Source organism: Epinephelus lanceolatus, chromosome 13, assembly GCF_041903045.1.
Source record: "Epinephelus lanceolatus isolate andai-2023 chromosome 13, ASM4190304v1, whole genome shotgun sequence".
NCBI classification, from domain to species: domain Eukaryota; kingdom Metazoa; phylum Chordata; class Actinopteri; order Perciformes; family Serranidae; genus Epinephelus; species Epinephelus lanceolatus.
In genome coordinates this window covers 3,238,303-3,265,141 of record NC_135746.1, presented here as the reverse complement: position 1 = coordinate 3,265,141, position 26,839 = coordinate 3,238,303, and the positions used below count along the sequence as shown (strand labels likewise).

At 42.7% G+C, this 26,839-nt stretch overlaps 1 protein-coding gene across 4 annotated transcripts in view; it reads right to left on the bottom strand.

Annotated features, from left to right (window-relative positions):
• The window catches only part of LOC117270807 (MAM domain-containing glycosylphosphatidylinositol anchor protein 2), a 337,292-nt gene extending 311,370 nt beyond the window's left edge, over positions 1-25,922 (bottom strand). For all 4 annotated transcript variants that reach the window (XM_033648706.2, XM_078173655.1, XM_033648709.2 and 1 more), the window contains exon 1: positions 24,894-25,922. In XM_033648706.2, coding sequence (XP_033504597.1) covers positions 24,894-24,966 — 73 coding nt within the window. In that variant the 5' untranslated portion in view covers positions 24,967-25,922. The remainder of the gene's footprint in view (positions 1-24,893) is intronic.
• Positions 25,923-26,839: the final 917 nt, after the last annotated feature.

Genomic DNA, 26,839 nt, shown 5'->3' with positions numbered 1-26,839 from the left:
AGAATCAGGCAAAAAAATATCTTGCACCTTTCAACACTTCCAACATCTTCCACTCAGGCACACCACACACTACTAACCAGGGGTCGCGTTAACCGGATATTCTCGGTCATTGACCGTTTTTTTTACAACAATGACCGGAAAATCTGAAGGTCATCGGTCATTTTGACCGGTTGCAATTACCACCCCTGCCCACTTGGCGGCAGAGTGCACAGTCAGTGGTTTAAGTGGCTGCCATTTTCACACTGCAGAGAAAAAGTCATTCATCTGTCGCTCTGATGTAGCGTTGTTGACATAACGCCCTGGACACACCGGACGCGGAACCAAAGCACGGCGCCCAGCAGCGGAGGCAGTTTTCAATCGGCGCCCATGTTAACCTATCTGACTGTCCACACAGGCCGCTGGGCAGAGCGGAGCGCCCGCGGAGGCAGCGCTTCAGTTCGGCATCTGGTCTATTTTTCATGGGTCTCGCGAACGCTTCTGTCAAGCTGGATCGAGCGGATCGTACCAAACAGGAAGTCGGACACAGAAAACACGAGAGAATCCGGCCAATTTTCAAAATAAAGTAACAACAGCATGCACTGAGGAATGTGAGGAGAAAATACCGTGTTTATAATTTAAAATAACACAACAGTGTATAACCGAACACATTTTTCAATACCATAATTACTTCATTACAATTTTAATTTTGTGTCACCGAGCCTACAGGCATAACTACATAACGCCCTGGACACACCGGACGCGTTAGTGCCGTCCGGTGTGTCCAGGGTGAAGCCTAATGGCACGGGTGTGTGGATGTCTGTTCATCTTTTCGTTCATGTCTTTATTAATGCACACTTTATAACTTGCTCGTTGGATTTATTAAAAACGAACGAATGAAAACTAAATGTCTTTGAATATCTTTATTATCATTTAAAAACGAAAATTAAAATGACCGGTAAAAATAGATTATGACCGGATTTTTATGACCCTGTCAGTCAAAATGACTGGCGACGAAAAAGTCTAGCACAATGTCTGGTACTAACTGTACTGATTCCCACACCACGTACTTTAATTTTTCTTAATTCTGTTTAATGTCTTTAAATAAATGTATTTTGGTAAAATGCTGACATAGTGAGCCTTCTTGTTGTTGTGACACCCTTCAGGTGTTCCCAGTCAAGTGAATCAAACAGCACATAAGATGTCTCCACAGGGGTCATCACAACATTAACATCTGCTAATTAGCACCACAGTTACAGTACAGCTGAGGCTGATGGGAGCATCATTAGTCTGCAGGTATTTAGTCATAAATCCATCTGTCCAGCTGCAGCATTGGGCAGGTGGACACGTTGACCTGATTATGGCGACAGAGGAAAAGTCAGGGGATTACCAAATGTCATGGCAATCCATCCAGCATTGTTGTGATACGTCAGGCTGGATGAAGGTGGCTGACACACCAACGCTGCCATCACTAACGATATCAAACCTCTAAAGTATGAGGATTTGCTTTTTTTCTCAAATTGATACGATAATTAAGTGATGAAAACGAGTAAAAAGATTAGTAGTTTAATCTATAATAAACTGATTCAAAATTAATCGCCAGTCCCCAAAGTCATTTATCAAACCAACATTTCCAAAAGGTATCAGCTGCTCAATTGTCAGTATTTGTTTTTATCCATTTTATATCACTGCACAAACTTTTCATAAATCTTTGCAGTCTGAGCTGTTGGACAGGGAAAAGTTCTCTGGGGTGTTGGGTCGGACAAAACAAGGAATTTAAGCACACCATCTTGATCTCTGAAAAAATGTGACAGCATTTCTCAAACTTTTCTGATATTTTGTAGACGTTTGTAGATAATCCATCTATTTAAAAAACACTAACAAATGAATCAATAATGAAAAAAAATCATTTGCTGCAGCCCTGAAACTGAAAACTTTGGGGTCTTGTACTGTAGCTGGACAAAGCAAGCTACCTGAAGACATCTAACAGCTCTGATAAGGTGTACTAGCATTTTGTCGCTATTTTCAAACATTCCATATAGTGTAAATAATCACCAATTTAATAGACAAATCCAGCAACCAATTTGTGTTTTCCGCCATTTTACAGCTCTGCCATTATTGCAGTGGCAAGTATCAGTGTCTGCGACAGCAAAGGTTGTAGACTTTCTAAATTACTTGAGCTAATTGACGACAAACTTTGGTATGAAACATGGATGTAATTGACAGCCAAATAAGGTTACATTTTCCAAGGTTAACAGAAAACATCACTCACTGCTTTTAAAATTGAGGTGAAATTAAAGGCTTTTGCAAGAACACTTCAATGTCCTCTTTGTGTTTTCAACAGCTGCCATCTCTACAAGCAACCACGACACATTCGGCTGAGAGATTAACACTCATTTGTTAAAGCCAGACAGCACTGTACATGTTTTTTTTAATGCCTCTCAAATGATGTTGACTTTGTGGTCACTGCCCTAGTCAGAGCAATTACAGTTGTATTTCACAATAGCGCCACAGTAAGATGATTGAGTTTATTTTTGGTGTGGGACCACAGCAGCCCCAGATCGCAACTTTAGCCCACTAACGTTAGCTACGTTAGCTTAGCAGTGTCAACGAAGCTAATGTTACTTGTTTCACAATGTTTTCTTTTACGCTGAAATTTGTCAGCTATGAACAGCACAAGTTCGTCCTAATGTTTTCAAAAGTAACGTAACATAGAAAGTAAAGGTTAAAGGAGAAAATTGCACAGTTCTTAGTACAGCTTGCACTTTAACGCTCAAGTATTGCTGGGAGACGCCACCGCATTAATGGCGACTTTATTACTTCCAGAACTTCCGAAGGTTTTCCTCAGTCTAATGATGGTATTACAAAATTAGTTCACAGTAACACTTATGTAGAAACTCCCATCTAACATACATAAAATGAAACGATGCTAAGCAAACACTGCCTCAAATCTGTTTCCATTGACAAAACTAAACTGCATAAGGTAAAGGTGGAGAACATATTCCAAATCAACAGTACATTGCTTGGCTTCCATGTTGGTAGATTCGGTTTATCAAAGACGCTAGCAAAGCAACACAGTACAGGAAATAGCACAGCAGAAACGTCAGACAGGTTGCAGGGCTTGACGCTAACATGTGCTCCTAAGTTGAAAAAGTAAGGAGCGAACAAAGAACTTTAGGGGCACAATGCAAATTGATCAAATAATGTGTTTTCCGTAATGAACGTGATGCAAATAGACATTTACAAGCAAAATTATTTAATGAATTTGTATACAAAATGTACAGAAAAGTAAAATCATCAAGTTTTGAAAAAGTATTGCAATTTAATTTGGTCTTTAATGTTATTATCTTATATATATTATCTTTGCAATATGGTTATCTTAAATAATGTTATTACTATCCTAAACATTCTCCAGGTCCTCTGAAACTCTGCAGGACTTATTTCCACCCAGCCGACAGTGGGACTTATATTCATTGTGCCGACAGTGGCTTGGAAAACCGCCCATAACCGTGTCACACGGGGAAGAGGGAAGAGGGAAGGCGGTTGGAGTTCCTCCAACATTTGTGGTTAGATTATCATATTTTTTCATTGACAAAAATATAGGCTGCATCGGCTGATTTTTTTATGCGCACATGTGCCCCTAAATATTTTTTACAGTTCGCACACACCTATTTTTAGTCGCAAATGCAAGTGAAACGCTCGCACTGTCATCCCTGGGTTGGACCACCTTGATTAACTATATCTCTTTAAATGTTACAGTTACTGTATGGCTAAAATGACATCAGAAAAAAACAAGTTTGCCGATGTCACATACCTCTGCATGTCTACACGAAAGTAATTATTGTTGACAGGACGTCATGTTGATTCAGTCTAACAGATAATGAATATAATCAAAATGGCAACCCTGGAATATCACAACTATAAGAACTTCACATGCCATGTCACCATGATTCATCTATCATCGCTAAATGGATATTTAGTATGATAATGTGACACTATACAAATCAGTTAATTGCTGATTCTCCTGCTTATTTACATGCTAATGTTGTTGTGTCAGCTTGCAGCCATTTTTTTCCCATGATGAAAGTTTGCTGTAGCTGTTCGTCATTCCCAAACAGAAATTCTGACTGTGTAAAACTCAGCATGATGCCGGAGTTTAGGTTCATCCCCAACCATCAGGGATAATTTAACACTCTTGATACTTTTGAGCAGCTGCCCCTGAGCTGTATCAGCTCCACGACAGAACAATCCAATCCTCCCAAAATAATTATCACAGAAAAATCAACAGTTATTAACTGGGAACACTGCGGTGAGCAGGGAGTGCATCATCAGCTGCACGTTTCTCTGCGACCACCATGCATGTGTATGGCCATGTCATTACATGTTAATGGGCTTTCCTCTGATGCTACAGCAGAGCAGAGAGACAGAGGCTGTGATGGAGAGAACAGGGGAACCATTTGATGTTTGCCAGTTGAAAGAATAAGCCTTACTTTGGGTTGTGCTTTCCACAGAGGCATGCTGGGATTGAAAGAGCGCTTGCCCAGGGCTAAAGGGGATTTTTGGTGGGCGCCACACATCCAATTACCACGGTAGCATCACAGAAACCCACAGGGGAATGCACACACAAACAGACAGATACACACATTCATGCACGAGCACGCGGGGCACCTACGCACACACCGACGTGTAAGACACTCACTGCAGGAGGCTCTCGCTGCAGAGGGGGCGCAGCCAGATTTCACTATTCTGCTCCTGCTGGATCGGCTGCTACAGAACTCATGAATATTATAAGCATGTGTTGATATGTGGCTTATGATTTAAATATGGATAGCAATATGGAAACACCACCCAGGTTCCACCTCTTTGGAGAGCATTATTAATGCATTCAGAGAAGCTATTACTGGATTTGCATGGGCTCTTCTGATGAGCCGAGAGGACCTGCCGATCCACTAATATGTTGAGGTTTATTGGTGCATTTCAAAGCTGTTTTTGAAGTCTTCTGTTCTGTGGCAAAAGCTGGGATTTCTAGCTGTTTAATATCCCCACCAACAAACTTTAATAACTACACAGTCCCACATCAGCACACCAAACACATACAGCGACCAAACCAAACTCATTTAAAACACAACATCCTGGAATTAATGCATTCAAACTTTTTTCTTTTTTGCATCTACCTACACAGGTTAATAACTTTAATATTTCCTCTTGCCTTAATACAGGGGCCCGAAGGCCGATGGGAAATCATACTTTGCCAGACGTTACTATGAAATCGATTTTGTGATACATTTTTAATTATACAAGATTTGTCATTTCTTTTAATAACGTGATGAAAAGGCCCGGAGCTCCACTTCTCTTTTACTGAAGCTGATAAATCTGTGATATCTGTGTATTTGTAACTCACCTGTGCCAGAGAGGAAATGACTACATTTGGTAAATACACCCACAATATAACAAATTCTAACCTTGAGGTGGGTATTTAAATGACGTTTCTCCAAACTTTGGATCTTAGGGAACGTCTTGGACCCGGTGTCCTCATAGGACACAGCATTTTGGGTTTGCTGCACCTTAGGGCTCATTTGTACTCCCTTTACATACGAAAATAGATACGTCCCTTTCAAACACTGTAAACGCCACTGCCCTTGTACGTCGTTGCGTCCATTATTATGGCATAGATACAGCCAATAAATGGCACTATAGGGCGGAGTCAGTTTTACACAAGGATAAACACGGCGACAGTGGAGGAGGTCATAATGTTATACCTTTAAAAGAAGGCAGTGTTGTAGGTCTGTGATCAACATGTGGACGGAGAAATCTTTTCCATAATTTCACAACATATTACTTATATATATCATTATTATTAGCGATTTGTTCCACCAATATTTAAATGTCTTCATTGTCTTCTATGTTTGTATCTCACTTGAACTACACTACACTGCCTCCATGATCTCCGGTTGTACGGCTGCTCTCAGAAAACTTGCAAAAAATATGGACGAAATGAGCGCAGAGTACTGACAGAAGGCTAAGAGTCCCTCTCCATTTCCGTATCAAACATTAAGCATTAATGAACCGTTATACTTTCTTCTGTTTTACTTAAGCCCGGTATTCACTGTGCGATTGAAACTTGATTCATGCTTATTATCATTTGCAGTTTGACATGACGATCAAATGTGACTAATTTTAGCAACAGGGACAAGCTAAGATGCTGCTAATTGGGAAGTACGCGTTTAAGCACACTGGGACTTTACTATAATCTCGTTTGAGGACAGCTGGACTTTAATATTGTCCTATACCAGCATTGCAAACAGGCCAATTAGTTGTGACGGACTGTTCCTACGGACAAAAGGACATTCTTAGATTGGAGTATGGAGCAAGGAAAATTCATACAGAGTAAAAAACAAACAAATCACAAGGCTCTTAATTATGCTGCATTGTCTGCTATTTTGTTTTTGCAGGGCTGTGTTCAAGCACAGAAATGACCAGTTTTGAACAGTTAAAGACTTGAACAGTGACCCCTCACTCATTGCATTGTTTGCTATTTTGTTTTTGCACAACAATGCTCAGACATTTACACAAACTGTTTTATACTTATTACACACTTGTGACTATTGAAAATAAACACAACATCCCCATTTGACAAAACTGTTCAAAGAAAATGCTTCAATTTTTTTTTTTACTTATCAGGTCCTACTCATGCCAAAAAGCTAGGAGAAATCAAAAATGTATTCAAAACAAAAGCTCAGGTTTCAGGAGGTTAAAGTTTAGTTTTGAAATTATTCTGGGAGCTACTTGTCATTTTTCTCTTTTTTCTTTCATACTTGAGTCAAAACCAAGAAAACAGCCCTAAAATATGAAAGCAAAATTCAGTGAGTTCTCCTTGAGATCCAAAGGACCAGCACAGCAGTCCCCAAACAATCAACTATAGATCGACTATTGACCTGCAATTTCACACAATCAACCTTACACCCAATTAAGCTTGGAGGACAAAATCTATGGCGAGTCTGGCTGTAAGCTCCAGAAAAAGTTGCTGTTTAGGAAAGCTTTTCTGCTTAGCACAGAGACCTTTGATTACAACCCAAGAGTGAACGGATATAAACTCTGCTCCAACCTTTTTTTTTTTAGCAACTTCTCAAGGTAATCACGCCAATGAAGGGTCACCGGAGAGGCCGAACCAGCCCATTCCTTGTTTTCAAGATGTCTTAACTGCTCAAAGATGATGCCACTCTTTTAAGGCATTTGGTACACACCCAAAACCTGAGGAGTGATAATATTGCGTGCAAAGGAAAAAGGCAACGTGAGGGCACATGGAAATAAAACAGAAGGAAATGGGGAGAAGCAGAAATAATGAAAAGGGCTGCGAGATCATCTCAAGCTGTGAATGTGGCATTTGAGGAGGCCTGCTTGAGGCTTCACTCATCTTTAGATGAAATACATCTGAGTGACATGAAAGACAAGTAAAAAAAGGACGGCCAAGATCCTGTCTCTCTGTATGCACATGAATATGCACGCAAGCTTTCTACTTCTTGTTTGTTCTTCAACTCCAGGAACCAGTGGCGCCCCAAAGGAGGGGCCGGGTGGGGCCATGGCCACCATGATACAATCTCTGGCCTCTCCACTTGCAAGAACAATTGGATGCTGGCATTTCTGTCTTGAAGAGGCTCTGGTACCCACTATGGTAGCAACCATGTTGGCATAGCTTGTCTAAAGTGGGCTGAATAACGCTCTAAGGAAACAACTGGTAGGGCCATTTTCATGGGGCCCCTTGAACTCTCACCTCGAGATGTCTGAATGAAAATGAGTTCTATGGAAACCAATAAGCCTCCCCTAAACTTGAGAAGGCTTGTTCCCAGTAAATGTTTTGTTCCTTACAATCGATGCACTCCTTCAAATTAAAGCTGTGTAATTGTCTTTTAAAGGAAAAAGTCAACCAGCCTAATAGAAGAATAATGAACACCATCCCTACTATGAAGCATGGAGGTGGCTCACTGATGTTCTGGGTTTCCTGTGCAGGAAATTTGGTCAAAATTGATGGCAGAATGATTAATAGTGTTATCTGAAAATACTGAAGGACAACTTGCATTTATCATTCTCGAAGCTGCGCATTGGACGTACATGGACCTTTCAATATGACAAAACACACGACCAAGTCAAAACTTCGGTGGCTACAGCAGCAAAAAGTGAAGGTTTTGGAGCAACCATCACTGGCTCCTGACCTCAATATCATTGAGCCACTTTGGGCAGATCTCAAACTCACAGTTCATGCAAGACAGCCCAAGAGCTTACAGGACCTGGAGGTTTTTTGGTAAGAGGAATGGGCAGTTTACCACCTGCTACATTTTGTTTAATTATTTTGGTATTCTGTGATCCTATCAAATAAAAAAGAAATATGTTTTGCCTGATGACTCTTATTTTCTTCAAAGAATGGAAGAAAGCTTACAAATTCACACCTTTCTTGCTCTGACATGAGTGGTCTTAACACATGCGTCACCTCACTGCATCACACAGAACGGCAAGATGTGAAAAGCATCACATCTCCTGCAAGAACTCGTGATGCATAAAATACAGTTTCATCATGCAACAGCAAATTCTGAATTAATCAGTTATTTGACTCGTGTTAATATCTCTTGATTTGGTAGAGCTTCTGTTACGGCACATGCGTTGTTGATTTGCCTGTTATAATAAAAACATAATAATGATAAAAGCAACTGGCTGGAAGCAAAAAATAAATTCATGCCATGAATGGTTGACGGAAGCCTTTGTTGAGGCCAGGGGAGAGTGAACCAAATCAAGTGAGAATTTCATTGAAGGCGAAAAAAGCGTGGGTTGATTCTTCAGTGTTTGTGGCGAGGGAGACGCTCTCCAAATAGAGGCATGCTGTGCAGACACATATAGACAGGGTCATGGGCCACATTGGATTGCTATTAACTGACGGCCAGAGCTTGAATTTCTAAGACAATGCACCCTTGAGGACACTCGGGCAAAACTGCTAAACAGCTTTTTTATTGTGGCTACTCCCGAAAAGTACTTCCTATACACCTACAGTGTGCAAATATAACTCCTGCTGCTATGAACTACAAAGCTTTTGCTGCAGCAGCCTGAATAAAGACGAGAAGGTAGACGGCAGACAATCAGAACTGGGCGAGAGCGCCAACATCTGCATTAAATCTCGCCCTGAGATTTCTTTCTCCACTTAGTGAAATCTCAGCGGAGACGTGCTTTGCCTACTCCAGATAACTCTGCTTGCTTTGCCATAGGAAGCCATTAACTGACAGCACACGGCTTGAGGTTATCCCCATGGGTGTAACAGCCTTTGGGATATACTGTGTCTGGCGGAGAGATGAAGAGAGCATAACGCTAAAGAGATTAGCTATTACATTGTGAATTCCCGTTAGAAGAATAAGGTTTTCAGAGACTATTGAGGGTTACACAGAAAGCCAAATAATACTCAGCAGGCAGTTAGATAAGCGTTTATAAATGGTAGTGAGTTTAAAAGTGCACGTAATGACTGCATCACATGTTCACAGGCACTTTGAGGCATCTATGATGCTCAGAAGGGCTGATGTGTTAACGTGGTGATAAATCACATCGCTAAATTAATATCTCAGCAAAGTATTGCCCTAGATAGATGGAAAAGCACACACGCACGCAGAAAAGGAGTACACATGCTCCCACACACACACGCCGACAAACTGCATGTTCATCTGTGTTGAAATTTCACAGTGCCTCTGCAGAGCTGCAACTCAACAGTCTCAGTTTTCTTTAGCCAGCAGGGGAATGACTAGAGAAGAGGGGAAAATACAGCATGTGTGTTTTTTCAGTTGGGGTGTGTGGGTGGGGTGGTACTGATGTGATGGTCTTGTCCAGGGGTGTGTGCGCGGCCCCCCTGCTGTCTGGCGTTGGTTTTGGAGCTCGGGACTACTGAGGGCGTCATTGTCAACACATTTACTTGGCCACTGTTCCTGCTTGTCAGAGAAGCTTAGGCATTATTCGCTGCAAAGATAAGTAGGCCCCTTCCTGCAGTAGCATTGAAATGGTGGTGATTTTTGAAGAGACACATTCAGCCCCCCCCCCGACACCGGCTCTGCCCCTCCAAACCTTCATGCGCCCACCCCTCCCTTCGCGGCAATCTCATCTGCTCTCGTGCACAATTGTAAGGCTGCTGCGAGGAGCTTTCGTTTCTGCAATCACTTCACATTTGTTTCAGCGATTGATTTCCTGGCATGTGAGGGGAAGGAGAGAATGAGCGAGTGGGTAGGCAGCGAGAGGAGAGCTGGGGAGGGGAGAGGAGGGGGGAGGAGCAAGCGAGGGAGGCAACGGGGAAGTCAGAGGACGTGCAATGCCAGGCTCACATACTGTCACCATGACAACAGACATCACTTCACAGGAGCAGCACTTAGGATGCCTGTGTGGGCTGAAGTGACATAGTTGAAGGTTGGCATTAGCCTCTTGTGGGTGCCAAACGTACCAATCCTCTCCTGGCTTCGCTTTTTGCTTTATTTCCTCCGCCGCACTGCTAAAAGGCGCCCTGTTGCTTCTTGTCAGCTACCTATTGGGATTGCTGAGTGATTTGTACTTTATGTGTGTAAATGCGGGTCCTGCCAGTTTGGCTTAACAAAGACAATTCAATTGACTGAAATGCGTAAGGGAAGACAGGAGGAGACATTCATATTCAATGAGCCCCCTTTCATCATTTGCGTCACTTTGAAGCTGGCTAGCATGTATAATTCTCTGTGATTTGAAGTGATGCCAATCATGGAAATTTTAACTCCAGATACGGAAACACACAGCAGACACTTAAAAGGATCTATCTTAGCAGCTAATCCGCCTGTTCATTAAGAAAAATCTGTAACACTCTATGAGGGTATACAATTGATGTTTTTAAATGCAAAACTAATGCATCAAGATCTAATGCGTGTATTAATGGATTATATAAGACTAGCTTGATATTAATAAATGATCAAGTTTATGAGACGATTTAACACCTTATGAATAATCAATTTACAAAATGAATCTTAACACACAGTTAAGTCTTACATTAATTAACATGTCATTAAATTAGCTATAAAACAGGTAAAAAAAAAAAAAAAAAAAACACAAGCCTGAGCCTCTCAGCCTCTCTGAAAGCATAAATGTTCCTGCTCCTTCTCTTTGTGCACAAACCTGGCTAAAGGGATTTCGGTCCGCTCTTATCAGCACACAGCATGTACGGCTGCATGCCTTGCTCCTTGCATACAGTCTTGTCTATCCAGTCACATACAGTGTACAGTACTGACACGGCGGCCAAACTGTAATGCATGTAAGAGGCATGACGGCATAATGAAAGAATGAACGTTTGTTGGAGGAAACGGAGGATCGTGAAGCAGCGGGATAAAGCTAAAAACATCCAGTAAGTGGCATTTCGGCGACATAGTGTATATGTGATGAGATGTTAATGAATGTGCGACTGAACTGTGAGTTAGTGGTTAGAAATCAAACAGAAAATGTAAAACTGAAACACAAAGCAGAGCTCCGGCTCATATGAGGGGATCATGCTTAAGCCTATAGAGTTTATACTCTATTGTTTTAATTACAATTCTAATTGTTTCTCCTTAGAAACTGGAGCTGCTACAGCAACCACAGAGGTGGAAGGGTTTAGGATCTCCCCAAATTTCTACACTACATTTGCACTGAGTTCTACCCAGGTCTTTCTCATGGTCAGTTTTTCTTTTTGGTCAACCACAAAAACTACATTTACTCAAGACTTAAAGGAACACTTCACCCCCCAAATAATCATTTGTATATCAGTTACTCACCCCGTGTTCCACTGAATTCATGAAAAGAAAGGTGCTTTTCCTGCATGCCTCCACGGTGAACGACGAATCCAAAAACTGAGAAAATTCTTGATGAATTAAAGTCATAGGGGTCCACATTTAACAACTGCAAAACTATATCAAAACAGCTGTTCGCAAACTCTCACACAAGTTGCACAGTATAATTCAAGCCTCATTTATCCAGTCGTGTGCTCCGTACTTCCCGAACAGACAGTGAAACTTATCTATGCTCTCTTCTAAGCTAGACTCCATTGACAAAAACAGTCATTTTACTTCGCTGGACACAGGAGCTGCTGGGTTACCACTGCCTTGATCAGTTAATTTGTTTGTGGTATTGTGTGACTCTGGTGAATCCGAACTAACACTTTAAAGTACCAAAGTCACACATTAACATAAACAAACTATCTGATCAAGGCAGCGGCAGCCCAGCAGCTCCTGCAGTCAGTGAGATAAAATTGCTTGTTTTGTCAATGGAGTTTGGTTTGAAGAGAGCAAAGATAAGTTTCACTTTCACTTCAGTTTTGAACTGTAAGGTTTAATCGCAAGTGCACGTGTTTGGGAAGTACTACATTTTAGAGGTGAATACTGTACTTGTTACTCCACTACATTTATCTGACAGCTGGAGCTGCTACTTAGTTTGCAAAAGTTCCACACACACACACACACACACAGGTGTTTCCAATTACTGCGGCTGATTAGACCGCGCCAGGTGCATTGGGTGGAGCTACGCTGGGAATTACATCATTTCACCAAACTCTAATGAGGATCATAACAGGGTGAGTTGCCCCGCCCAAACAGACTCAACAGACTCAACTAAAAGGTGAGGGAGATGTCAATCAAACTCAGATTGTCTGCCCTGGGAAGAGGTCTAATTAAGGAGCTTAAGTTAAAACACCTGCGTGGGGGACAAGGCTATACGATTATGCATCACTTTATAAAATATGATGCATTATTATAGATTAAATATTGGCAGTTTCAAACTACAAACTGAAACCAGTTTCAAAATAGGATTCAGTGTTTCATAAAATGTAGGTCCGTCCAGATTTAGATCAAACTCTCAAGGGATGCAAATCACCAACTGTTGAATATACATGACATTATGCTAATGTTGTAGCTTCAAATTACAGTCTTTTGTGAGCAGCTGATGTTCCTGGTGTTTTTTTAAAAACATTTTCTTGGGTGTTTTTTTATTTATTATGATACTATGCAGTATAGAGCAGACAGGAAATGAAGGAGAGGAAAAGATGACTTGCTACAGAGGTCTCTGGCAGCAACACTTCCTAAACCCCTACGCCATCAGGACACTCTCGTTACTGACATTTTGTCTTTTAGGCATAGTCAGTCTAACCAGTAGGGCTGCCCCCCACTAAGGATTTTCCTAGCTGACCAATAGTCGTCATCAGGGTCCATCAGTGGACTAGTCTCCTGCATGTTTCTGATATGAATGTAATGATTAAATGATATATTTTGGTGGTTTGAGTTGAAGGTGTGAGAAAGAATAGTATCAGTAACATTGTTAACACTGTGCTACATTACAGAGAAATACAAACCGTACTAATGAACCTTCATTAATATAGGCCTATATTTTATCTCCAAGTGCACGTCACACACTGAGCGAGCCGCCTGTTAATGACGGTGTGGGCTAATGGGCATGTAGCTACTTCCATGTTTCAGATGATACGTCATGTTTGTAGTCGACCAATGAAGATGAGTTTACATATCACCTTGGGTTCGTCCTTCACCTTCTCAAAATGATCCCACACTTTGGATTTCCTGTCCGACATGTTATTAACTAGCCTGTGGAATAACCGCAGGTACCAGCCCTGGAAATTAACCTGACTCCTGTCTGACTGCTGAGCGTGGACACTTCCTGTGTCTGTCCTTTCAAATTAAATTCCCACATGGTCCAGTCATATTGGTTTTGATTTATTTTGACAGGGAGCAGCTCCTAATAGAGCTTCACGTCTGTTTGTTTCTGTGACTAGGCAACCAATGACATTATGCAGACAAATGATATTTCGGGATGACTAATGTTTGGTCGACCATTAGGGGACAGCCCTACTAACCAGCCCATCACCTTCTTGAAAAACATTAGACTACTGTAATGCCGGCTATTGTTGCTCAACCCAATCGCTAAACAAAAATGTTAGCATTGTACTCACCTGCAAACCACAAACATGTTAGAGCTGCATGTTATTATGTGGTGGATACGTTGAACCTTTACGTTACAACAACACCGTTTAGGCACAAAACCATTTGGTTATGGTTAGGAAAAGATCATGTTTTGGCTTAAAATAGCTCGTTTTGGGAGCTCAATGCCAACTGGAAAAGCAGCAATGTCTCTGTAAAGAACAACCAATTTTTGTGCCACTTTGCCAGCTGGAAAAAGAGCAAAGGGTCGTTGGAAAAAAAACATATTTGGGGGATAAAAGTCTGCTAAAAACACCCAGTTTTGTTGTTTGTTGGTTTCTAACAGTGGTCTGCTGTCTGTATCTCTCCTTGATGTCACCCCATCCACCTTCCCCTCCATTTCTCATTAACAAAGTCTCGATATGATATGTATGAAATGGTTTGCAGATACATACGATGCTAATATTTTTTCTGGTGACTTGTCTGTGTTGCTACAAATGATGAGGACAAGAGCCAATAGCAAAACAGCATGATGAAAATGTTTTCTTTATGCCCTTATGTTTGATTTTCTGATCTTCATCTACATCTGCCATGAGTCATACTACAACAGCACCAGCACTGTTGACCAGTTAGTCTTCTCAAAGCAAGAAATTGTAGCTTTAATTCATTGGATTTGGACCACGTGACTGTCAACACGAGGAAATGAACACTATTATGAGAAATTAAATCACTACAGATAAAAAGCCTTGCAGCCAATGAGGCGATATCACCAGGACCAAGGTTGACATTTAAGATTTAAATCTTGTTTTTAATGATCCAGATGATGAATGGCCACTTCATCAGAATGTCGAGGGAGACAACGAGAAAAACATCAGTTCTGTTTCAGCACAGGTGAGAGGCCATACTGGACTTAATTTAAAGAACAGAATTACTTTTGATTCTAAACAAACCAGGGCACAAGGCGGGTCTGGTCGTGCACCGGGACGGGACTTAATGAATGAATGACTACAAGATCATTAGCAGCGGCTTTCTGTCCTCAGTACTGTACAGAACGGGACAAGTAGCTCAGGGTTTGGGGATGTGGGCTTAACAGTTGAAGCAGCCAGCCAGGTTACAATAAGCTTCTTTGGTCCGCGGTGGGGATTTGGCCTTGAATGATCCAGAGGTAAATTGTGTTCCTGAACTCATCCAAATCCGCACAGTTGAAGGAAGAAAGTATTACAGCTGTTCATGATGTGTGCAGAGTAGCCACAGCTACAGTATACGTTCTTTTTTTTTTTTTAGTTTTGAACACAAATCATCAAGAAAAATATATTCCATTTATCACGGCTGTGCACAACTCTATCTTTGTACTATGCATAAGAAAACAGTAATGGAATTGCTTATTTCCTGTGCAGGGGACGTTGCAGCAGCTGTCAGTGCTGTTAAAATCCTGCTACAACCATAAAGCTCACAGCTCCATTTTCCATTTCGCCCACTGCCAAACTATACACGGCCACATCTTCCAAAACAGTTAAAGGGGGCAGACAGAGGGCAAAACCCAGAGTGGCATCCTTCCAGTGGAGTGTGTCACCACCGCAAAACAGACACACACCTCGCATAAACATGGACGACATGACCTCTTGGCTTCACAGCCAAACAGGAAGTCACAGAGATGAAATTAAAAGGTCACTTTGCTCATTTTAAACGAATGAGAAGGATGACTCAGCTCTTCTGCAAATCAAGAGGAGTTTTCTCAAGTCTGAGAAATAACCCTGATGATGTCATAGTGATGTCATCCGGTTCATCTCCACCTTGACATGGAGATTACAAATATATAACAGAAAGCCTGCATCACAAACAAGAAAGATGTGGGCATTTACCAAGCAGAGAGGGCTAAAGGAAGTTAAATGTAGGATACAGTGTTTTTTGGATGTTAACCCAAACCAAGGACTGAAAGTCAGGATATGTTGTCCTCTGTCGCCTCAGTTTTGACCTTCTTTTGGTTTTAAAGGCCTATACTTCTCCTATCACTCCTATCCATTAAAGCATTGAGCTAGGTTCTCCATCATTGGAGGAGCCAACAAACCACATCCTTCTGAATGGTTAAAATTGTTGACAGACACTGCCTCTTTTGATGCATCCACCTTATTTTCAGCCCCCATGGTACCTTGCATGAATTATGGACATGACTTCCAGCACTGTTTTCAAATGGTAGTGGTAAGCTAACGGTATGCTAATCCTCTTTTCTAGAGCGACTGGGAAATAAAATCTATGGATCACACCCAGCGTCAGAAATTAGCAAGGGCCACGGGCCATTTGGCCCGCAATTTATCCAAGAATGCCCCCAAAAGCCATGTTCCGGGGGCCAAAATTGCCCCCAAGTTTTCGAAACAAATATATGTATTTATATTTTTAACAGTGTTGCAATCTGACATTAGTAGTATAATTAGTATAAGAAGTATAATTTTATTTTTATTAAATTAATTTACCGTCACGTCTACGACTCATTTTCCAGACGTAATCAACGAGATTGCACTGATTACGTGAGAGTAATCTGACAGAGAAGGGGAGGGGGCTTTGCTGTACCATAAGTATAAATTAACCATTTCTTGGGTGATCTGTGTCAACACAATGACAAATTAATGAAAAATTAAGGTAGAATGAATGTTAAATTTTAAATTAACTTACTTTCAGGATGACATCTAAGGAATTTATAGTAATTTGGCCTTTTTAACAGTAAAAGTAACTGTAATGTGGTGAAACATTAGCTCTGCTATCAGTGGATTAATGGTTAAATCATTACATTTAAACTGGTTGAATTATAGGAAATCTGAGTGATATTTTGCAACCATAACTTTATGTAACCCATTATTTGTTTCATTTATAGTGGTTTCTACTGAAGAGTGAAGACACTATCTTAGTTGGTTTTGCTTTTCATGTGCTTATTGTTAGAACATAATTACAATTTTTTGATGGCCCCCAAACATTTTGAAAATGCCCCCATTTTTTAGACCGTGGGGGCCAAAATTGCCCCCAAAATATTTTGTTAATTTCATACCCTGATCACACCACCTGTTACACTGCAGACAGGATAACGTGATATTACCTCTATGATCTCTGACAGCCATCCCAAAGTGATTGTTTTCCTTTTCACCAAGCACATTAGCCTTGCTACGCTAATAGATTGCTGAATTTAACAGAGCCTGAGCTAGCTTATAGTAAACATCTACGTCTTCTAAAAGATGATTTTTGATTTCTTACGACTTATAAACCGGTGTTTATACATTCAGATAACATTTAACGTAATTCTGGATTCATTTTAGCTCCATGTAAACTGAATAAACCTGATATTTCCCAGCTAATGCTCCACTCGTGTGCCTTAGCAACACAGTTTACATAATTTTTTTAAAGGTTTTTATTAGTGGCAGATCTAGGTGTCATTCTCATTCTCTTCCGCAAATTCTGATATTCAAAGCTTCTCCGCTCTCATAATTTGTTCAGTTTTATTACTCCTTATATGTCCTGTATTGATTCAGGAAAGGTCAGTGCATTTATTTTTTTTCAACACAGGAAGATCCGGTAGTAACACTGTACAGTACAGGTGGCAACTTCTTCCTCTCTGTAGGTAGGTGGTAGAAACTGTATCACTGGTTGAAGGTACAATCCTTTTTTGTCTGGCTGCATGTTCAACACACTGTTGTTAAATCAACAAATTTAGCTTTGTCTGGTTGTTGGTAACGTTCCAGATGTGAAGTACCAGAGCCCCGAGGGGACATTTTAGAAAACGCTAATTGCTAATGCTGAGAACCAACATTGGCTGTTAGTCACCATGATTAGCCACTTAGACTAACCATAGATTGTAAATAGGACTGACCACTTCCACTATCTCATCAGAAGTGCTACCCATAATCCTTTGTGAAGGTGCACACTTAGGAATAAGGAGGATATAAAGGAAGGAATCTAGTCAAAACTAAATATTCCCACTTTTTTTCTCATTAAGGAAAATTCACCACCCCACATACAGATACACACTGCCACTTTATTTTTTGTTTTCTCACACCACAATCTGTTCATTCTTTACCATGCTTGTAGCTTTTTGCGTGCCCCGATGTATTAAATTTGTTTTGTTTTCTTCTGTTTGGTCTATCACTTATTTTTCATTGTATACTGATTTGTGGCACCAGGTTGTTTGTGTCATTATGTTTGTCTACTGAAAAGGTTCATGAGAACTTTCATTAGAAAAGACAATGCCTATACTAAATTGTTGTAGTTTCAAGAATCCACCACACTGACAAACAACTGTTTCACCATAATACCATAGTTACCTCCAGGCTCGTCATAAAGCTCACGGAGCTTGGATTTAACACAACTGTACATGTGGATCCTTGACTTCCTGACAGGTAGACCCCAGGTGGTGAGGGCGAGCCCTACACACCTCTCCCACCCTCAGTCTTAACACCAGAGCTCCTCAGGGCTGCCTTCTGAGTCCCCTGCTGTTCTCCCTGTACACACACGACTGTGTAGCCACCACCAACACCATCATTAAGTTTGCTGACTACACAGCTGTAGTGGACCGGATCAGAGATAACGATGAAAAGGTCTCCCTGAAAGAAGTGCAAGACCTAACCCAACAACCTACTCCTGAATGTCAGCAAAACTAAAGAGATGATAGCGGACTTTGGGAGGAAGCAGCAAAGTAACTACTCCCACTTAATATCAACACGTCCTCAGTGGAAAAGGTGGATAGCTTCAAGTGTCTCTGTGTCCACATCACCAAAGGTCTGACCTGTGCGCTGCATATTGATTCGCTAGTAAGAAAGGCAGAGACTGTTTCACCTCAGATGCCTGAGGAATATTCCAGGTATACTCTTATATACTCAGGAGTTTCTACTCCTGCACCCTCGATGTGGAACATCACAGCCCGGTATGGACACAGCACCAACAAGACCACAAGGCAAAATGTTGTTGTTTCAGCTGAACGCACTATAGGTGCTGCTCTGCCCTGGTTCACTTGACAAAAAGCCAAAGGAATTCTTCAGTTGGATTTTAGATTATTGCAGAAAATACACTCCGTGGCAAACAACACACAACAATATTACTGAAAGTGAGCTATCTATGTCAGCTGTGTCTCAGCTGTGTCCTGCTGCCACATTTTCTTCACTGATTCTTGGTCAAACGTCTCCAAAGGCTCTGACGGATGCGAAAAACGCAGAAAATCGAACCTGTTCCAAAATTTAATGACTGACGAAAGTTTCAGGCTTGGTGTGCGAATGTGATTGACACAATGTGAGGTCATAATTATTTCGGAGATGCGACAATTTTGGACGAAACACGGACTCAGTGCTTAAATGCAATCACCAGAGGTTAGCTAATGCCAGGCTATAAAAAAAAACTATATCGCAGTCACGTGACTTCAACTTCACCATCACAACTGGGCTGTAAAGTCTTCCTTTCTTAAGACAAGCTTCTAAATTCAAAAGCGGGGTATTTACTGACGCATTTCATGTCGTAGAACAAAATATAAAAATCTCTAAGCTTCAGTTAACCACAGACTCTCACCGAAAACCTATTCAAGACACCAAGTGACTTCGAGACCAGAGAGTCAACTCATTTCCAGATTTTAGGACTCATCCCTGCATCATGGTATTTACACCAGAGAATAAGGCTAAGAGAATCATTAAGGATCTGAGGTCAGGAAGAAGGAACCGGATACATCAGTCCAGCACTGAGAGGCTCAGGAAGAGCTTCTACCCTCAGGCCACATGGATCCTAAATGAGGACACTACCTAAGACTGTCCTATCATACACATATATTCATTTTTACACGCTTTTTTAATGCACGAATTAAAGAAACTGCCGGGATTACATCTCACTGTAACTGTATCGATCACTGGATTGTATGGGAGCATTAAAGTTAAACTGTGACAAATTATCTGGTGAATATTGAGCACAGCAGGAGCCCTTCAGACTTCTAAGTTAAAACATTGTCTCTGCAGTGTATATTCAGTGCCAGTCTCGGAGGGCTCGGTCCAAAGAGAACTGACATTCAGTATGATTAAGTTGGTGCTATCTGAAGCGCCTTTTTCTCTCTTACTGCAACGAACTACTTCCTCTGCGCCGTACCCAGCTGTATATCCTCATTTGCCTCTGATTGAAGCGCGCATACTGTAGACGTCCCTCCGCTGTTCCCCGGGGGGAACGGGGAGAGAGAGAGAGACAGGCGGAGGAGAGAGACGGGCGGGGAGGTAGGGACTGAGAGTGGGAGGGAGGAGAAGAGATAGAGTTATCCGTGGTCTCATTACGGTGGGAAATGTGAGGGTCCCGATCCAAGGGAATGATGAAGGACTCTGTGGAGGAGGCCTCTGAGAACCAACAAAGACGGCTTTAGTTTCACTGGCAGAATGCATTTGCATAGCTTAGAAGCCAAAGCGACTGAACCGGGGCTCATGAAAAGAAACCCCAGCAATTGCTTGGACTTCAATGCAAACGAGAGCGAGCGAGAGACAGAGAGGGAGGCAGAGAGACAGAGAGGGAGAAGTGGGATGGCAGAGAAAGCAGTAGGAACTTTTTCTCTTTAGTAGCATAACACAAAGCGAGATCAGGAACATCTGCACATCCCATGGAGGTTGTCACCGACTGACTTTGATGCAAAGGGAACATACTGAAGGCGGTACATCTCCAGATAAAGTAACAAGCAGGAAAAAAAAAAACACATTTCCATGCTATCATAAGTGTCATGTTCCATTGTGTCATTTGATATTATTATTTAGGGCAGTATGGGTGTCAGCAGCATTAGAGGTAATTTGCCAGTTGAGGATGTTCAGCAGGTTTGTATGTCCATTTGGTACAAAAGAAGAGCAGCTACTGGCCTTTTGGAGCTCCGGAGAGCAACGCAGAGATGAGCAGAGGTCGAGATAATAGAGCAATCTCCTGGTGGAGGGTGTGTGTGTGTGTGTGTGTGGTGAAAGTGATGAGAATAGAGAGACACACTCTGAGGAAAGGAGGAGGGGGAAAAAAAGAGGAGAGAAAGAGTGGAGCAGATGTTGTACTTTAGTGGTGTCTCTCTTTTTCCCTCTGTGGCCTGGAGTCATGGAGGGATGACTAGCCTTCATCAATCCTCTTTAATGACTCTGGCAGCACCACTTAACGCACTAGTATGTGATTTCTTCATTACCACATCATGATTCCACCATTTAGTCGGCGGCGATGACGTATGCCGATGCTCGCGGATAAAGAATAATCTTTGAAAGTCTCCTTTTTTGCAAACTGTGCCATTCGTCTGCTCTTGGGTCAATTTGGAAATCTGCGAAGGAAAGTGATAGCTCAGGCTTTGAACGCAACAAAAAAAGAAACAGAATAGAGTGGTAAAAATATGAATAGCTATTATTGAAATGGATTTGACTGTGGAAAAAAAAAGACTATCCAGCACAATATGATACCTCGATTTCAAAGATATGACCAGAGCAAAGAATTCAGGCCTTGCCCTCTATAAAAACCTGTTGTGAAAGTCTACCACTTCAAAGTTACTGGCACCATTATGTGTTATCCTCTCACAGCCCTCATTTTATTCAGTCACACACCCGCTGCCTTTCACCTGTGGTGCACAATACTCCATTCCATTTCACCGACCCACCCACCTCTCCTTCATGTGTCAGAACCTTCAGTGAGTACAGTGGGAGGCAACATAACATGCATGCTAATGTTTTGCCACTATCAATAATAAATGCTGACTTTTGAACCTTGCTGATGAATTTTCATTCAGACCACCTCCCTGCAGATGTGCAGGACTCTTCAGCAACCCAATCGCCACATTATATGTTGGCATTGCACGTTTCTGCAAACCACAGATAAGTTGCATTAGCAGGTTATTATGTAGCTGTTACGTTGAAAATTCCAACAACACTGTGGTTGACTTTAGGCACATTTAGGCACAAAAAACACTTGGCTAAGGTTGGGAAAAGATCATGTTTTGGCTGAAAATAACCAGTTAGAGGAGCACAACTGTGGCAAGAAATGCAGTGATGTCTCTGTAAAAAAACAACCACTTTTTATGCCACGATCCTGCCAGGAAAAGACAGTGTATCTCATTTAAAACAACTCCTTTTTATGTCACGATCCTGCCAGGAAAAGACAGTGTATCTCATTTAAAACAACTCCTTTTTATGCCACAATAATGGCAGGAAAAGCAGCGATAACTTGGTAAAAAACATTCCTTTTTTGTGCCAATATTCCAGCAAGAAAAACAGTGATATCTCGGTAAAAAAACACCTGCTTTTCATGCCACTTTCCTGGCAGGAAAGCAGTGATGTCTCAGTGGAAAACAACTGCTTGTAATGCCACTATCCCAATAGGAAAAGCAGTGCATCTGTCTAAAAATCACCTGCATTTCATGCCCCTATCCTGCCAGGAGAGCAGTGATGTCTCAGTAGAAAACCAACCGCTTTTTGTGCTACTATGCCAGTAGGAAAGCAGCGATGTCTCAGTGGAAAACAACTGCTTGTAATGCCACTATCGTCGCAGGAAAAGCAGCAATATCTCGGTAAAAAACATTCCTCTTTTGTGCCAATATTCCAGCAAGAAAAGCAGTGATGTCTCTGTAAAAACAATCACTTTTACTGCTACTATCCTGGCAAGAAAAACAGTGATATCTCAGTAAAAAAAACACCTGCTTTTCATGCCACATTCCTGGCAGGAAAGCAGTGATGTCTCGGTGGAAAACAACTGCTTGTAATGCCACTATCCCAATAGGAAAAGCAGTGTATCTGGCTAAAAATCACCTGCATTTCATGCCCCTATCCTGGCAGGAGAGCAGTGATGTCTCGGTAAAAAGCACCCAGATTTGGTGTCTAAAAATCAGCTGAAAACACAGGTATGAATCGGATTGGTCTGCCGCTTGCAGGCGTCTCGTCTAGGTGTCACACCATCCACTGTCCCCTCCACCTCCAGATGACAAAGTCAGCTAATATACTATGTCACTTCAGAAACGCTGCAATAATACACATGAAAAGTGCAAACGTAAAGTATTCATGGTTTGCAGAAACATACATCACCAACATTTTCCTTCAGTGACTGGGCTGGCTCTAAACATGAGGAATATACAGGACTGAACCAATGGCTTCTCTACATTTAGAGGAATGTGATACACAAAGTTTGAACACACAAACTAATATCTATGTATCTGCCTCTCTATCTAAGCCCTTTTCCTTTGCAGTAGCAGAATATACAGCAGCAGCATCAAAACAGCAGGACATATGTAAATCCTAGCTAACGCACACTTACTGTAGAAAAGGTGAAGCACATAGTGATGGTAAAAAGTAGCGGGGGGTTTTCTGGCTGCACAACATCCATGCAAATACACAGGCACAAACAGTTAAGTGCTCAAACAACTGCATCTGCTACATCCCCCCGTCTCCTCTGCTGCTGCTATAAGCCCACTAGTCAACACACACCTCTATGGTAACACCACATTGAGCATTATGGGATATGATTCCTTCTAATGAGCTTGCACCCTCATCTGCACGCACACTCTGTCGCATGGACAGCTCGCTCACACTAAGACTCGGCGGCTTTGATCTGACATTCATGTGATCAGTTTTGATGGTTAGCGTCATGCCTGTCTCCCCTGAATATATGTATATCTCACAGAGGCCAATGTGGTAGATACTGAATCAAGCAGCCGCAATGATTTCTCGAGACATCAATGTTTGATGAGAGGTAGGCCCTCGGGCTTTAATGCGTAACTGGAGGAATTCACTAACTCCAAACAACAACCCCCACGTAGAAATCTTCCACCGCCTAATGAGTGCTTAGAGGTTTGGTAAAATCACTGAGCGTACGCTACGCATTTTTAGACACTGAAAAAATATCTCTGCAACAGGTGTTAGAAGGAGAAAATGTGGTAATATGATTAAGTTTGCACATATGAGCAGTCATGCAACAGCTGCTGTGATTTATTATCTTATTCACCACCTCCCTGTGGAGCAATAGAATAGATAAAATCCTGGCGCACCATTGGTCAGGTGCAGCACCATGACTGTTCTTGTCATGCTCACAGTAACCTTTCATTGCTACATCATCTCTGCACACACACACACACACACTCACACTCACACTATGGCGACAATCTTTTTTTAGTGCTTGGCAACAGCCTCTGAAACACACCATCCCACATCTCTACTTGACCTCGCATTCTCCCCGCGCAACCTCTGCTTTGGTAAGAGCCGCTGTCACCGCCGACAGGTCAGGGCTGTGCACCTCGAGGTTTCCTCCATGTCCCAATGTTAGCGCACATGAATCATTATTTCCTCACAGTGCTGCTGCTGCTGCTGCTAGGATGACGATTCATGTGCCACTGGTTGCACAAGCAGACAGGGTAAGAGACAGAAATGTGTGCTCATTGTTAAGTGGATGAGTGTGTGAGTGTGTGTGTGTGTGTGGCAGGGAGAAGACAGAGACAGACTCAAACAGACAGACATAAGGAAGAGGTAGGCAGATAGAGACACCACGCATGAAAATAATTCATGACTGTGCATACTAAATGCCACTGCTCAACAGATTACAGTCCTCATGATGACATTGAAAAATACATGTGTGCCACGTCCACTCTTTGAATCCTAAGTAACACATCACATGTAGGTGACCAGTCTGAGAGAAGCCAAATCTACCAGAGTCTTAATATATGAATGCAGCCCACTAAATTTAGCCCGCTCACCGACCATCATGAGTGATGCATTGGATGAGGAAAGGGGGCTGTGCACGATTGGCTGCACACGCGATTTGCTGTATAACCTCAGGGTTGCTGACAGCATTTGGAGCCTCTCAGTCAAACATGACATTCAGACCTGGTTTGTCACCCTGGCAGAGTTGATGTTGCATGCATTTCTCTTTTTATTGCAGGACCTTGTGAGCGTAAAAGGGAACGAGTGGCGATTTATGAGCGACCACTGTTTTTACAAGGTCATGATCACATTTCAGCAGGAGCACATTGCACACACTCACCGTACACTCCTTGGCAACGGATGCCCTCCACGACCAGCGCCAGCAGCCCCAAAACACAGATAATTAGATCCATCCTCTCACGTTAATCTCTGCATATCCAGCTCTCAATGGCAAGAAGTCCTTTCCGGGGCGGTGTGAGTGAGGCGCATAGACACAGCGCTGCTCCGATTCCACGCGTCGATTAATGTTAGTCTTAGCTGTAAAGGTATGTATGGCCCGCACCGCGGGGAGGCAAAGACTCAGGTAGTGATTGTGGTGATGTCCGCTGCCATGTAGTGTGGACGCGGTGCGCTCGCGGCACGGAGACGCCGCGGAAGATGCGGGGAGGCAGGCGGGGAGTGGGCTGCAGAAAGCCCGGCCTTACAACAAGCAGCAACCTCTCCTCGGCTCCAGGTAGGTGCGCTCTGCTGGAACCGCGTGTCCCTGGACTTTAGCGAGGACCCCCGAGGCGCCACACCGAGAGGGCACACTGATGCTGTCGACTGCAGGCGGACGGAGGCTCGGTACCCACGGACATAGCTCCTGAAATCCAGCTGTGGTCACGGCTCGCTCCGCCGCTGCTGCGTTGCCTGCACGCTGTCAGACGAAGCCATCACCTCTGCTTCACACCGAAAACACCGATTCTCACTGCTTGCACCTTCTGGGCGGTCTTCAAGCTGCCGATACTACGGTGGAGGCTCGTGCGCTCACACAGTCACATCACGACTGCACCCCGACGCCGCGCGCTCGACTCATCTCTCCCGGTGGCAATGACAAGGGGAGGGTCCAGTCCAGGCGAGGAGCGGCGGATGGTTCCTCCACAGCACCTCGGCGATGCCTCGGCTGTTGTCTCCGCTGTTATGAGACCACTTTCTAATGAATTCACGCGACGGTGGGAGCCGGATGTGCCCGCCGTGGAGCCAGTTGAGCATCAGTCACGTTGCGCAATACGTGCTACGGAGACCGAGTGGCACCGCAACCGGTCTGTGGCTACGTCAAGAGGTGCGTGGCTTCGAGCGCTCATCTGTATGGGAGGCTTCGCTCAGCGTCAGGAAAGGCATGAGAGGCGCAGCTGCTGGATGCTGTGAGAGAGAGAGGAGGAGGAGGAGGAGGAGGAGAGGGGGAGACGGAGAGGGAGATGGGACCATTGGAATTCAGGAGATCTAGCTTTGACAGACCTTTGCAATCAACGCCGAGCTCTCAGTCTACACTCCTGTCTGCTCATGTTTCACCATTTCACCATGGCCTCCTTTATCAGACAGGGAGGATGAGATGCTGTCTGTCATGTAACATTCATCTGCTACAGCACATTTCTTTGGCGTGAAACACTGAGATGTCTGTGTTAGTCTATCTGAGCGCACACACACACACACACACACACACACACACACACACACACACACACACACACTGCTGCTGCTGCCACAGGCGTGTTTTTGGCAACTTTTTAGCAACACATAACTTTTTAAGTTTTGAAGAGGTACTAAGTGGTTCCCAAATGGGGTCCCTGCAGGCCCTCAGGGGTCCTGCTGGCAGCTCCTGGGGGCTCCTGCAAAACGAGGAAACCTGTTTCATTAAATTCAATGTTGCCATATTTAGTGACGGGAAATATCCCCATTAAAAAATGGACTGTGGACCACACGTTTCACCTCCTGCAAGCCCAGTGATTACTGGTCACATGGATCATTTCAAAGTAACAAACATTATACTATAAGCTCATTTAACATTTGCAGGTACCACTAAAAGTTCTTAAAGAAACAGTGTAAGATTTAGTGCCATCTAGTGGTGAGAACTGCAGATTGCAACCAGCTGAATCTTCTCCCAGTTGGAATTCCTTCAGTGTTCTTTGCTCAGGAGGTTTTTATTGGGAGTTGAATTATACGCAGAGGTCTAGTCCTCTCCTAAACAAACTGACAAGGTGATTAAAACCTTTAACAACACTGAATAAAGCAGTTTTACATTACAAA